The sequence below is a fragment of the Melanotaenia boesemani genome, chromosome 4, assembly GCF_017639745.1.
Source record: "Melanotaenia boesemani isolate fMelBoe1 chromosome 4, fMelBoe1.pri, whole genome shotgun sequence".
Taxonomy (NCBI): domain Eukaryota; kingdom Metazoa; phylum Chordata; class Actinopteri; order Atheriniformes; family Melanotaeniidae; genus Melanotaenia; species Melanotaenia boesemani.
In genome coordinates this window covers 5,351,899-5,367,759 of record NC_055685.1, presented here as the reverse complement: position 1 = coordinate 5,367,759, position 15,861 = coordinate 5,351,899, and the positions used below count along the sequence as shown (strand labels likewise).

The 15,861-nt window shown below is 39.8% G+C and overlaps 1 protein-coding gene across 2 annotated transcripts in view; it reads right to left on the bottom strand.

Annotated features, from left to right (window-relative positions):
- cep44 (centrosomal protein 44) overlaps positions 1 to 15,268 on the bottom strand; it is a 24,981-nt gene extending 9,713 nt beyond the window's left edge. Inside the window, exons 1-8 of one of the 2 annotated variants that reach the window (XM_041981882.1) lie at positions 15,121 to 15,268; positions 11,731 to 11,828; positions 9,768 to 9,915; positions 7,410 to 7,571; positions 7,228 to 7,302; positions 6,805 to 6,978; positions 1,056 to 1,184; positions 870 to 968 (exon numbers count right to left, since the gene is read on the bottom strand). In XM_041981882.1, the coding sequence (XP_041837816.1) occupies positions 870 to 968; positions 1,056 to 1,184; positions 6,805 to 6,978; positions 7,228 to 7,302; positions 7,410 to 7,571; positions 9,768 to 9,915; positions 11,731 to 11,822 (879 nt within the window). In that variant the 5' untranslated portion in view covers positions 11,823 to 11,828; positions 15,121 to 15,268. The remainder of the gene's footprint in view (positions 1 to 869; positions 969 to 1,055; positions 1,185 to 6,804; positions 6,979 to 7,227; positions 7,303 to 7,409; positions 7,572 to 9,767; positions 9,916 to 11,730; positions 11,829 to 15,120) is intronic. The other variant, XM_041981883.1, reaches the window with a different exon arrangement.
- Between the last annotated feature and the right edge of the window lie 593 nt (positions 15,269 to 15,861).

The following is a 15,861-nucleotide window of genomic DNA, read 5'->3' as shown; positions in this document are numbered from 1 at the left end:
CAAAGATGCCTCCAAGATGCCATTAAGAAGCCATGAAGATACCACAACGATGCCTCCAAGATGCCATTAAGAAGCCATGAAGATACCACAACGATGCCTCCAAGATGCCATTAAGAAGCCAAGAAGATACCACAACGATGCCTCCATGATGCCATTAAGAAGCCATAAAGATAGTAAAAAATTCCTCCAAGATGCCATTAAGAAGCCATGAAGATACCACGAAGACGTCTCCAAGATGCCATTAAGAAGCCATGAAGATACCACAAAGATGTCAAAGGCTAGAAAGATATCACAAAGACACCATGAAGATGCCCTAAAGATGCTGCAAAGATGTCAAAGATTCCACAAAGACACCATGAAGACACCATTGAGATGCATTGTACATGCCACAAAGAAGAAACGAATGCACCATGAAGCTGCCCCAAAGACACTAAGAGGATGCCATGAAGATGCCACTAAGATTTCATGAAGAAGCCCCAAACACACCATGAAGGTGCTACAAAGACACATTGAGCATGACTCAGAGCAGCCATGAAAATGCCACATAAAGTAGATACCATGTAGATGCCACAAGGATGCCATGAATTCACATGAAGATGCCATTTTGCTAAGCATTAATTTTCTATTTTTTTGTAAACACTAATATTTATTCAGAAAAATTTCTCTGGGTCAGCTGATTCATGGGAAACACAATGAATAAACTGACCTGCTGGTCAGAAACATTTTCTGGTTTATGTTGTGCTGAAGGGACATTTGAAAATTCCTTCTCTGGAAAACAACCTCTAAGCTCCCCTAACAGCTTTTGGGGAAAAGAACGTAAATGCTGTAATGAGATTCATTATGTCCAAGTATTTTCATTTCTGTCCTACCTGTGTGCTGCCGAGTTCAAGTTTAGTTTCTAGGAGGAGAACTCTGCTCATCAGATTTTCCCAGCTTTCTCTGGATATGACGACATTTTGTCCGCCATTCTAGGAGAGTAGGTGATAAATGAGAAGACTGTCAGCTGATGCTGTAGTTCCTTTTTTCTGTCATAAAACAGAGAATATCTCATTAACCTCATCCGTCGTTCTACGCTTCTCCAGTTCCTCTATACGTTTCTCCAGAAGACTGAGTCTACTGAACTCCGAAAGATGACTCTGGATTTGAGCCTCCAATGCTGAGAGTCTTCCTTCTACCTCCGACGACTAAAAGACAAAAGACATTTAGATGCTGAAATGCGTTCAATCTGCCAAGGAGAGCTGAGTGGATCAAATGGATCCTTACAACTTATAAAGGTCTGGGTGTGATGTTAAACCACATTTCTACAGATTTGTCAACAGTGGACCAAGCTGGACCATGAGTCCCCCCCTGCAGGACCATTGTCTGGTCTGGAGCAGCTTCAGGGACAGACTGATCCATCCTGGCTGTGGGAAGGAGAGATACCGCAGGTCTTTCCTCCTGCTGCTGTCACACTTTACAATGAACACATGGAAACTGTCTTTACATGTTTATGTAGATATTAATATACTGTACATACTCACCCTGTCAGACCAGAAACTGTGTTAATTATTATTTGTGTGTGTGTGTTCTTGTTTGCTATCACCTGTGTGTCTGCTTACTGCACCTGTACTGTTGCAACAAAGCAGTTTGCCCACTGAGGGACTTTCTTAAACCTTGTTTGCACCAACGGGTGCGGGTTGGAACAAGGTGGTTAGGGTGTGGACATGGTTTGTAAAATATAATCTCACTGCATTTCCACAGCCAACCGTAACCCTACCAATAGCATCAGCCAGATAGTGATAGATGCCTCAGCTATGTTATAGCATGACACCATCGCAGTGCCATCCTTAAAGTAGAACCAAAAAATGACTCAAACATGGAGGATGGAGATCATCCAACAGTTTGTGTTCTTTCTTCTTGGCAGTGCTTTGTGACGGAATTTTAAATGGCGATTTTTTATTTATTTATTTATTTTTTTACCTTCACTTGACAGTAAAACACAGCAGAAAAGGACAAAACCTCAACACAGGTGCCATCAGTTTTTAAAATAAATCAACGTGGATCAGGAAAGGACCACATCGTCTACTGGTGGTGACAGGACTTCTACAACTTGTGAAGGTTTGCTTATTAGAAACTTTGGTTTTTGGGTGCACATACACATTTAGTAAGGATCCTATGCGGGAAGATGATCCCTGGTTTGAGCCTCGGTTCGAACAGTGGTCTTTCTGTGTGGGGTTTGCAGGTTTGAGGGTTCTCTCCGGGTACTCAGGCTTCCTCCCACCTCCCAGTTGAGTTAGGGTAACTGGTCTCTCTACCTGTCCAGGTGTACCTGCCTCCCACCTTTTAATTGCTGGGATAGGTTCCAGCTTCTCCGCGGCCCTTAATGGACAAAGCGGTACAGGAAATTAATGAATAATTCGAGACCCTTAAAGTGCAGCGTGAAGTTTCCACAGTGGGTGGTGATGTGGGAGCCATGCCATCTGCCAGTGTTGGTCCACTGGGCTTTATTAAGTCCAAAGTCCACGCAGCATCTACCAGGACCTTTTAGGGTACTTTTTGGAGCTTTTAAGAGATGCTGACTTTATTTTCCAGCAGGACTTCACACCTGCCCACACTGCCTCAAGAACCAGAACCTGGTTCAATGACCAAGGATTACTGTGCTGGACTGGCCAGCAAACTCTCCAGACCTGAACCCCGTAGAAAATCTATGCAGCATTGCCAAGAGGAATATACACAGAGACCAAGCAATGCAGAAGAGCTGAAGGCCGCTATTGAAGCATCCTGGTCTTCAATTCCACCCCAGCAGGACCACAGGCTGATAATGTCCATGCCACGCCGCAGGGAGGCAGAAATCCATGCAGAAGAGCTCAGACCAAGAACTGGGTTCATATGCAAGAATAGACTCTTCACATGGTCACACTGCTGGGTTCAATATCCTTTTTTTTTTTTATTCATTTCCTGTAATATTCAAATTTTCTGAGATAGATTTTTGGGTTTTCATAAGCTGTAAGAAATATTCTTTCTCCCATTATTGCAGCATTTGCCAAATAGAAATAATTTTGGTAATCCTCACGGACCTAAAACAGGAGAGGTTGAGTCTGCTTTAATTTCCAACAGTGATAGAAAAAAAGGTTTATTTATATCTTTAACACTGTATGTAAACTTCTGGTTAAACTGTATATATCAACTGTATATAGTGCTTTTCTAGTCACATGTTGACCACTCAAAGTGCTTTTACACTACATATCACATTCACTCATTCACACACATGCTCATACAGCACTGCTGTTGCTATATATACACACACCAGAAGCTCCCAAACTTTTCCTGAGGGCCCCTTGTCATCCACAACAATGTCAAGGCCCGATCCATTAACCTTCTACCAGGTGAGTTCATTTCCAAAGAAATCACCAGGCTTTTCTTAGTGTTCAGGATAAGAAGTCTCTAAGTAGCATAACTTGTTTAGCTTCATACTGTCAGATGCTAATAATTCATTACCCACTATTTACCTTTACAATTACTCGACCATTACCTGGTCAAGCCTGGGGTAAGATATGCCTCATTATATTTTATTCATCATGGGGTTCAATATCTTGCCCAAGAACGCTTCGGCATGGAGTCAAGGGAATCCAGGAAGTGATCTACCGGGAAGTGATCTACTGATATTCCAGTTGGAGCTACAGGAGGAAAAGCAGTCGTCTATAATTTATTATTAGGGTCCGAGCCATACAAAGTATGGCAAGGCCCTATTGTGGTTGAAATGTTTATTCTCCTCCTCCTCCTCCTAAGCATTTCGACGCCAAATTTGACCCCCTAAAAACCCATGAAAAGTTGTGAAACTTGGCACACACGTCAAGCCCGGCGAAAATCGGATATTATAAGGTCTGCATACTCTTCAATGCAAAATTGGCTCAACAGCGCCACCTAGAGTCACCAAAAATCACCACATGAATGGGGCCCAGGAAGTCTACTTCAACGTAGGAAGACGAAACTCGGCACACACGTGTACCACCCCGTGTTGACCAAAAAACTCAATGTAACACCTGTCGCCATGGCAACAGGGTGCCCGCCATCTTGGCGTGTGCGGCCATTTTTTTGCCATTTTTTCCACTTTACACACATCGTATTTGAACGAACTAGTCTGAGGGGATTCGTGCGATTGACTCCAAACTTGGTGGGAAGCTTCCTGACAAGTTGGGGACCAAACGCTATTTAAATCTTTCTAATAGCAGAAAGCATGTTACCGTGGCAACAGACGGAAAAACGCCTTCTCGCCATGAAACACGGTTTGCTCATATCTCCACAGAAATACATGGGATCTCCACCAAACTTCACAGTATTCATACGTGTGACACCCCAAGTCCAGCAAAGAAGTCAATCAAACACCTGTTGCCATGGCAACGGGGTGGCCGCCATCTTGGATTTCACTGCCATTTGAACGAACTAGTCTGAGGGGATTCGTGCCATAGACTCCAAACTTGGTGGGAACGTTACTGACAAGTTGGTGAACAAACGCTATTCAAATCTTTCTAATAGGAAAAAGCCTGTAACCGTGGCAACCCACGGAAAAACACCTTCTCGCCATGAAACACGGTTTGCTCATATCTCCACAGGAATAAATGGGAACTGCACCAAACTTGACATCATTCATACAGGTTGGGTGCTTAACGCATTACACCACCTGTTGTCATGGCGACATCGGGCGGCGGGGTCCAGGCCGCTCGGACCCGATAGATGCCGCTTGCGGCTTTAATTATTATTATTATTGATTGCTATCATTGTGTAGAAAGTGGATAAACTGCTGTAAACTTTACTTTTACTTAATTGTTGGGTTTTGATAGGAGCAAGTGTAGTTATTAGTTATTAATAAGTGTCAATGGAATTATTAATATTTAACAAAACCATTAACATAAAAATATGACCTCAAAGCACCACTGGAGAAATTCCAGAAATAATAACTATACTATCAGTCTGGACTGTCCGTCTCTGTATGTGTCAATCTTGGACAGATAGGACATGGACAGAGCAGTAGTGAAGGCGATGAATCCGAGCACTGACCTTCACAACCAGCAGTATTTACAATACACACTGATCACAGAACAACTTATCCTTTAATACTGTAAGTATTATGATTATTAATTAGTTATAATTTAGTTATTAAATACCATTGATAAAGTTTCCCACATTATAAAAAAGTACTTGTAACTGTACAATAGAGAAACAATCACCAGTGTGAGGGTGACTGTGTGTGCGTGTGTGTAGTTATGTGTGCGTTAATAGAGTTTGGACAACTAGGTTATTGCAGGATAATTGCAGAAACGCGGAGTAAAACGGCGACCACTTCAGATTAGGTTTGGGCATAGGTTGAGTTTAAACAATCCCGGTTCCTAACACCATTAAGGACTCCTCCCACCCTGGCCACCACCACTGTGAACTGTTGCCCTTTGGCAGACGCAGCAGAGCTGCCAGAGCACGGACGACTCAGTTCAGAGACAGTTTTTTATCCATTTGCCATCAGCCTATTGAGGGGGGAAAAAAAAAAAAAAAAAAACTCATGACCCCTTCCACTTTATTAGAACACATTAATCACATAAGCACTAGTCAGTCATGTAGATTTTATTTATTTTATTATTATTGATTTTAATATATAACTTCCAATATACTCACTGTGTATGTACCATTGTTCTTGTGTGTTTTATGTAACTGGGGTGACCAGAAGTCGCGCTGCATGTGTAATGACAATAATGGCACTGAACTGAATTGAAGTTGGTGGGAGTGCCTGGAAAGGAAGTTTGTTCTCTTTCACAGTAAAAGTTAAGGTTGAAATCCACAAATCAGAGCTTCTGTTCCGTGGTGTCCCAACATTTTTAATAAACCAATATATCTTTCCCAGACTTGTACGTAATCTGAAGAGAGATTTGGTGAAGAGTTAATGGGGATGTTCCAATACCATTTTTTTCTGTATAATACCGATTCCATTACCTGCGGTTTGGGTATTTACCAACACAGAGTACTGATCTGATACCTGTGTTATTTTATTAAGCTTTATTACATTTATAATTTAAATAAATTATATTTATTATAGGCTTATGTATAATATTGTTACTATCATTCAGTTTTCTAGCTTAGGTTATTAACATCAATTAACACATGAAAACAATGGTTGCCTCTGAGTTGTTTTTAATTATTGACTAAATAAACTCAGTTTAAAGAATTTGTGTTAAGAAAATCTTGGGATTGGACTTACAGTGAAGGTTTTCTACGTTGGACAGGGGTGGGTCATCCAGAACAATAAATTCTAAAACGTGTTATTGTGGGGGCTTTCTGGCTTTATTTTGTGAATTTCTTGCATTTTTAATAGCATTTGCTTGTTTGCTGTTGCTGTAGTTTGTTGCACTTTTCCTTTAAGACAACAAACTCCTTATGCTTTTTAACGCTGTGACAACCCAGATGCTTTATCAGGTTCCTGGTATTAAAGCTGGAAGCATTAAAGCCGCCTCTGGAAACATCAGCCCTGCATATGAGGCATGTCACTGTTTCGGGATTTTCTAACCAGTAATAATGCCAAATTGCTAACATAGCGCTAATGCTAAATGTTAGTATAATAGTGACACACATGAACCTGCTTCTCTTCGCCATGCAGGACTGTGTAACTTCCTGTGTGTGTGTGGTGGGGTTGGACAGAGAAAAGAGAATTATGATTCCATTTCTGTGATATCGGATGGTGTTTAGATAGAAATACTCGCCGACCTGATCCCCTTACTTTTGGCAGGATTGGGGAGTATTTCTGATGCTACCATCGGTATCAGGTTAACTAAGAATTACCCAGACGTTTTCCTCCTCCAGCTCTTTTCCTTCTTGCAGCTGGTTGGTCTCATTTCCAGAAGAATCATACGAATGGAACTTGACATCAGAGGCACAGGTTACGTTGTGGTGGGAAGATGCTTCTGTGAGGATTGGATTTGCAATAAAAGTGGGCTGGTTCTTCTTCTTGGGCACCTAAAACACAGAGAAATACATTAGAATTTGGCTAAAAATGTATTATATGAATTCTTGTTTTTAGCAATACACCTGACTCATCTATTAAATCCTCTAAAAAACTCTGAGAGGGTGACTGAGGCACCTCATTTTCAGGTGTGTTCAGGGTGAATATCTTTCTGTGTTCTCTGAAACACTGACTACTGTTTAATAAACTATAAAGAACATGAAAATTTTAACTGATATGTCAGAACTCTACCATGAGCTTACATTATCTGCATCAGTCTGGGATGGATGAACGTCCACGCTGATATTTCTGTTTGACATGGGGCATCGGACTCTAGGCTAGAAAACACACAAACACACACTGATACAGCTACCTTTATGTAGCACCACGTGACTACATGGCCCATTGACATAGAGTCTAAAGTTGAAGCTCCTTCTCCACTAACCTGAATGAACAGATGACTGCGTACCTTGTTCAGCTGTTTGTGTTTGTGCAGGACCAAGTTAATGAGATCACAAAGAAAAGAAAGTTTCCTCTGAGAGAAACCAGTCAGGAGGAACTGCTGTTTGGTCAGGACGGGCTTATAGTGGAAGACATCTCGCAGCACCTGGACAGAAAACATACTGAGGTGACGAGATCTTTACCCTGGTTACTGCTTCAGAAGTTTATCACATGTGGATTAACTAAACTATTCACTGATTTACCATAAATTCAAAAGTTATTTACAGGAACAGCAATAACATATATGCCAATAAAAACTAATTCTGGTCTGGTGGTAATTGAGACGATCAATTATTTTTCACATGTAGTTAAATACAAAATAAACATCATATTCCCACGTTGTTTTCTGCCGTTTGATTGTGTGAGACTTTTTGTGGCGTCACCTCCATCTTCTGCAGAACATCAGAGAAGTTTTACTGACACACTGTTTATTTTCAGGAATCACAACCTGCATGAGACGACCTGCATTCAGGCAAACTTTTGTTGACATCAGCTGTAGGGACCCAGTTGAAAAGCCTGGACCTCTGATTGTATTAAAGCCCGTTTCCACTAGCGGTTCCAGGTTGGGATGGGATGGTTCTGTGAATCCTGATCTGCTGCATTTTTCACAGATAACTGAACCTTCACCCAGTAGGCAGCATATTAGCTGGATAGTGATAAATGTGTCAGCTACGTAATAGTATTATGTAATACTGGTATAACATCTTCCTTGATTTATAATGAAGAGGAATGCGACCCAGAAACAAAAGAGGAGAATGATGGATAGCCAGCAGGCATGTGGCTTTAAACAACAATAAATCCAATGTTTAGTTAATTTAGTTTTAAAAAAAGTGCACACTGCCCTGTCCTGTACGGAGCAGGAACTGCTGGTGGAAGCAGGACTTTAGGGTCTATGGTGGTGGATTAGTGTATATGGGTGTAGGGGAAAAGTAATTTTTTGTATGCATCACGATGTAGAGGCGGAAAACACACAAATGTTAATTTTTTTCCTTAAAGCGTGTTAATATTAATGCTGAGGAATGCAAAAGGTGGAACTGGAAAATGCAGGAGTGCAGCACCTGGAACATCTGTGGTGCACACATAAACAAGATGGCTGAGTGTCAAATCGTCTTACACCCTCTTCATGAAACGCCAGTGTGTGAAAGTACGTGGGCTTCTGTGGGAGGTACGGTTTGCTCGGAAAGTCACGTTAGTCTGGGGAGATGTTCATGGGCAAAGTTTGATCCAGATCAAAGATACAAGCTGTTTCACAGGTCTCAGTGAGGCCATCTGAATCATGATCGAATTAAATTGTGATGTGCCAAAGAATTCCCACCCCTAGTGTCTGTAGGGGTGTATTAGGGCCTGCGGGGGTGTATTGCAGGGCTCGAATTACGGGGGAGCTAAGGGGAGATTCAGCTGATACGTTCGGGTGCCGCGGTGTGTGACAGAAGCGTCCCAGAAACGCCGTGTCGCGGCTTTACGCTAAACTTATGCACACAGTCAATTTTTGACAGAGCACATGTCAAGAACATGGTAAACTTAGCAGTTCAGATAGGGGCACACAAGAAATCAGACACGGGAGCAGTGTAAAAACTTGTTGTATTTTCAAAATAAAAGCCCCTGCGCAGATTTGCGCTGTAGAACCGGATTAACCGGTCAGGGTGTCTCGGAGTTTTTATTTTTCATCATGGACGATGTGATATTTATCCTGGAAGTGGAGAATCACAAGATATTCCTGTGATTTCATGATGTCATGGATCCAGCTAGGTGGACTGCACTCGTGGGCGTTCCGCACCTGACACGATCCCGGTATGGACTGACCCGCCGCGGAGGTCGGAACAAAACCGTGGAGCAGCCAGACCACGGCACACACGCACTCGATGGAAACGAGAGGCAAGTGTCCGTGGGGGTTTATTAGTGCCTGTATGTGTGTATTAGTGTCCATGGGGTGTGCATTAGTGTGTGTGGAGGTCTATTAATGAAACGGAGATTTATAAATGTTATAAATTTTAATTACATGTCAAACAGTGTCCATACCAACTGTTTGGTACTGGGGTTGTAATTTATTTTACTAGCAGTGAATGATATTCAATTCTAGAGCTGAACATGATTTTTTTCTGATTCAAACCCATTTTTGTGGACCAAGTAGCATTCTTAAGGGGTTTCCATTTTCCATTAATTTATAAATAAACTTCTTATGATTTCCTTATACTGCTCTGGGCTTGTGTTCTTTGTATAAACAGTCCTAAATCTTATTAAATCTCCATATACATGCCTAACAAAGTTTTTCTCTTCAGGAGCCCTAAATCACAAGTGTTACCTTATAAAGAGTGTCAGTGAATCGTAGGTCGGTTTTGCCACTCAGTTCCAGTCCAGCTTTTATGAGCTGCTCCGCAAAAGCTGGAGAGAAGGTGGTGAGGGTGAAACTCATTATAGGCAGAAAAGCTGATGGATCTCCTTTGGAAAGCCTGATGACATTAAAACAAGATCAGTCAGACAAAACCTGAGTTTTCATTCAAATATGACTGACTTTAGACTGACAGTTTCAGAAAAAGATTTATAATCATTATGTGAAGTATCGTAAAGTCTGGAAAGGTCAGAACTTCAGTCCTCAGATCTTTACACTGGCTTCCTGTCTGGCAAAGAACTGACTTCAAAATCCTGCTGCTAGTTTACAAAGACCTGAATGGTTTAGGACCAGAATTCATCTAGGATCTTCTGAACCAGCTCCCTCAGGTCATCAGGGTCAGGTCTACTTCCTGTTCCTAGAGTCAGAAATAAACACGGAGAGGCAGCGTTCAGCTTTCATGCTCCTCACATGTGGAACAAACTTCCAGAAAACTGCAAGTTTGCTGACTCGGCAGTTTTACATCAGGGTTAAAACTTTTCTATTTGCTGCTTTTTATCAGAACCTTTTATTCCTCACACTGGAACTTTAGTTCTGGCTTTTCACTGGTTTTAATTTAGCTTTTTTCTTTCTGTTTTTATTTATTTTATTTCTGTTTAAAGTTTGTTTTTACTGCACTTGTTATTGCTTCCTGCACCTGCTGTGATGCTTTAATGTTTTATGTAAAGCACCTTGAATTGTCTTCTACATGAAATGTGCTATACAAATAACCTTGCCTTGCCTAATGTAACTGACATTCAATGCTCTCCTGTTTTAATTCTGTCCGACTGGTTGGACTTACAGCAACCAGTTCATTTACTGAAGGTTAAATTATAAGGACGGAAAAAGTGAAGGTCACAACTTTTTTTATGGAAAACTTCACTGTTCAAACATAAATTGACTCAGCATGAGGTCGATGCCTTTTTTGTCATCAGTGTGCAATAGTCCTTAGAGGAAACCATATTTAATTTCAGATATATGGCCTGGAAATCAAAAGTCTGGAAATTAAAGCTAGCCAGATGTTTTTCCTGCTTTCTGAAGCATTTTTATAATGTAGTTTCCAGAAAGTAGCCTCCCGAGTCCAGGTAGAGGTCCTGTAGCCTTCCATCTATTTTCTCCAAGAGAATCCAGAGTTAATATGTAGTGTTGATTTATTCTGTATACAGCAGAGGAGATTTAGCTGGAATTTACTTTACTTAGTGGTTGTTTGTCTCTCTGTGCTGGCCCTGTGATGGACTGCTGACCTGACCAGGTGTACCCGTCTCTCACCTGCTAACTGCTGGAACAGGCTCCAGCTTTCAGTGTAAAGCATTTTATAATGTAGTTTCCAGAAAGAAGCCCTGAGTTGGACTAAGCCGTACAGAAAATGGATGGATGGATTTAGCAACTTAGGGATATCACCACCAGGGGGCGGTGTTTCACCTGAAGATGTTGGTCTTTATGTTTCTTTTAAAACAGAGAAGAAATCTGGGTACTTTTGATTAAACTGGTGCCGTTCATTTTTTCACCGATTCAGAAACCGGTTCAGAGATGGATAAAAGACTCATCTACTGTCTGCATGATGGTCCTCAAAGTACTTCCACAGTATACAGAAACTATCAGTCCTGAAGTTAGATACACTCAGGAAATCTGGCAGGGTGTGTATTTTAAAAATGATCTGTTAAGTGAATCAGCCTTTTCCTTGACTGTACTGACACACCTACACACCTTTGACCCCTGACACGCTGCAGAAGCAGTTTACATGCAGGACCGAGTGGGGCTACGGGTTGAATTAGACCTGGATTTTTATTACTGTGGTTTTAAATTCACTCAAAGCAGCAGCTCTTACTTCAAATAACTTTGAAAAGCTATAACTATGCTTGGGTTTAAAGAGAAAAAGCAGAGGGGATTGGCTTACCCATCATAGTCGACATTTTCAGGGTACTTGATCGATCGCAGAAGAACTTCCAGTTTCCGAAGACAACTTTGGACATCTCCAGTAGAAAGCATTTGACACTATTGGGAAAAGAAGAACCATTCAGCTTCACTGTCAGGTTTCACTGGTATCAGCAACAATATACCTGAAGAGTAAGCTCAACACAACTCTGTGTGTTAGACTGGGAACATCAAACTTTATCAAACCTTTATTTAACAGTCTGGACATTCACAGCTGCAACTTCGTAGCATAAAAAATAATCCAAAAACAAGAATGAAGGAGAGCAGAAAGAAAAAAAAAATCTATTTTACCTGACAATAAACTCTAAATACATACACAAAATTTTAAATTAATATAAAAAAACCCACACAAAGCAAACGGATAATTAAAAATATAAATAAAAAAGGCTGATATAGTCACTCATTTCTACCTGACAACATAGAACCATTAACACATATTTATTCAGTAAATGAACTTTAGCCCCTTTTCCCCAAAGATCTCAGTTGATTTAGCTTCTTTCACTTCTCTGTCCAGAGTATTGCATTTACTACATGCTTTTACAGAAATACTTCCATCGATTGAGTTACAAATCTGGTTTTCTTAGAGAAAAGAATATTTTTTTAAGAATCTAAATATTAGATGTGAATATGTTCTTATGTGTTTATAATCTTTAACATACAGTAATCCACTACATCAGAAAACTTGAAAAACTCACTGACTGAATGAATGAATAATGGCTTTGATCTCCGTATTTAATGTTGCAGAATATTCTTCAAGCTTTTTTTTATAAACTGAAAACAGTGTAAGTTTTACATGTACTGCCCCAGACATCAACACAATAGGTCAGACATGGCGTAATCAATAAATTATATATCAGAATTAATGCTTTCTTATCAACAACTCTTTCACTTTTTGTAAGATGGCAGTTGTCTAAGATGTTGTCATTTTATGTGAATTATATGAAATTTCCTGCGTAAACATTTATCGGACAGAACACCTAAGAACACAGTTTCCTTTACTCTTCTTTTTTTATTCTTTTTTTAACCACCAGTAAAGTTGTGTCATTTGCATACAGAAAACATTTAAACATTTTGGAAACACTTAAAATTTGATTGAGATAGAAAATGAAAAGCTTTGGCCCAAGTACTGATCCCTGAGGTACGCCACAGATGATACTGTTTAACTCTGATTTCATATTATCCCAACATATTATTTACTGTTTCCAAGTAACTATGATATCACATTTGTAGTTTCTTTTCTTTTTTTAAGAAAATTATCATGATCTAAAATGCCAAAACCTTTTATAAATCCACAAAGACACTAACACAATAATGTTTTTATCTATTGTGTTGGATATTTCTTCTGTTAAATAAATTTGTGCCGATGATGTTGAGCGATTGGTTTTAAAACCAGACTGACCTACCTGCATCTGGAGGGAGGGGCTGTAGGGTTTTAAAATTTTCTCATGACGTGGATAACCGCTCTATGTCACAGAAAACATAACCTGGTTTTACCCTGTAGAGGGCGTTATGAGACATTTTTTACCCACAAAAACACTAATTCCATCAACAGTATATGTGGTTTTCATTACAATTAAGTAAGTCTGTGTTGTTCACAGCTCAAAACATATTTTTGGGTGCACTACCCCTTTAATGCGTCTACTATTAAAATGAATTATAGACAGCTTTCCATTTGTCACTACTTGTCCATTAAATTGGGATTTATTATAACACTTGAATGCATCATTGCCAGGAATTATTATGTTTTTATCTCATTCTGTATCTACGCCAGATCTACCTTGGTAAAGCTCTGACCCTGTTCTGGTCTACCTTGGTAAAGCTCTGACCCTGTTCTGGTCTACATGGTAAAGCTCTGACCCTGTTCTGGTCTACCTCGGTAAAGCTCTGACCCTGTCCTGGTCTACCTCGGTAAAGCTCTGACCCTGTTCTGGTCTACCTCGGTAAAGCTCTGACCCTGTCCTGGTCTACCTCGGTAAAGCTCTGACCCTGTTCTGGTCTACCTCGGTAAAGCTCTGACCCTGTTCTGGTCTACCTCGGTAAAGCTCTGACCCTGTCCTGGTCTACCTCGGTAAAGCTCTGACCCTGTTCTGGTCTACCTCGGTAAAGCTCTGACCCTGTTCTGGTCTACCTCTGTAAAGCTCTGACCCTGTTCTGGTCTACCTCGGTAAAGCTCTGACCCTGTCCTGGTCTACCTCGGTAAAGCTCTGACCCTGTCCTGGTCTACCTTAAACCAGACTGAAATTTTTCTAAAACTTCACTAAAATCTAATTGAGCCTGTAATTGTATGTGCATTATTTTTTCTAACACTTTTGAAAGGGAAGTTTAGAAATCGGCCTATAATTGGTTAAGAATCAAAGAGTCTTAATTAGGTTTCTTCAAAAGAGGCTGCACGAGAGCATGATTAAAAGCAGTTGGGACACAGCCTGAAGACAGGCAGGAGTTAATGAAGGACAAAATAACAGGCCGGACGCAGCTAGAAGTACTTTTAATTAGTGGGGTGAGAGCTGTCAAGGGGCAAAAAGAAGATTCAGTGAAAAACTACGTTTGAGAGTTTAGACACCAGCTCGAACTACTCAAAGACAGCTGAGCAGGATCCAAACCAGAGGGAAGGGATAAAGATCTAATGACAGCAATCTTGCCAGTGAAACTACCTAAAATCAATTCCATCCATCCACCCGGCTTCAGCCATTAAGCTGGAGCCTAACCCAGCATTTAGCAGGTGAGAGGCAGGTACAGCTGGACAGGTCACCAGTCCATCGCAGGGCTTTATAATTAATAACCGCTGCTACAAGAATATGCATAAATGTAGATTTTTTACTCTTTCAATGACACGACATTTTGTGTGATACTGAAAAACAAGCCAATATTATTTTTAGTTAATATTATCATTTTAATCAACTAAGTTTTATTAACTGAAATGCCACTTTACTGAGTCTCATGTGACTTGGAAAGCTTTTAGAAATTAGCTAGATTTATTTAGTAAAAGCTTAAAAATAATGCAAAATATCCAAGCCAAGGAACTTTAATAGTTTCTTTCCAAATATGATTTAAGCTAATCCCCTTGTCTCATTTTAATTAGATATTTATTCTAATAATATTGTAGTTTGTAAATTCCGTAAAAGTTCTGCTCTTTAATGGTCGTTTTTATTTCTGATATCCGGAATAAACCTCTGAGATATATATTTATATTTTACACACAGAAACTGAATTTTTTTTTTTTAAAGGTGTGATTCATATTTGTAAAGAATATGACTGTGCTGTTTTTAATTGTCTCTCCAACAGTTAGCGCCTCTAAACTTCTACAGACCTAAATAGAAACTTCAGAAGTGTGTGATCATAAATCGGTACTTACATCAGAGTAAAACTTCAAGGTAAAGTTCAGGATAAATGGTGTTTTTCTTCTCGCTTCGGCTGCTTTTGTTTCTACCGGGTTGAGAACAAGACGACGGATGATTGGCTGCTCGACACTCTTCTTCGCCTCTCTCTTCTTCTTCTTCTTCTTCTTCCCCGGTTTGATGGTGAATGGCACTTCATGTTTAAAATTCATTAGCGCCACCCAAAGGCCAAAACGTACGTCGTTAGTTAATTAATTAAATGACTAAATATATAAATAGAAAATAAATGAGTACGCATGTCAATGTATATAAAAAGATAAATAAATGAAAAACCTTCATTAATCCAATATTTCCCAAAACTTAAATGTTATCTTCATCTTTAATGTAAAAAAAAAAAAGTTTTTTAAGCTTTAGCTAATATTCTTAATACAAAACATGTTGTACTGGGTCAGTGGTTCCCAAACCTTTTCTGTAGGACCCCTTTTTCATGACAAAGGTAATGTCAAGCCCCCGCGATCCCACTATCACATGCACCCCAATGCTTACAAAGAAATGTACAAAGAAATGTTTCACAAAATAGTCTTTCGTTTATTGGCTGCTACTAAGTTACTAAGTTAGCTAGATTGATTTATTTATTATTATTATTGTTATTATTATTATTATTATTATTATTATTATTATTATTATTATTATTATTATTATTATTATTATATTCAAGATCAGAAGGGGTTGTAAACTGTTTGAAATGACAATGGGAT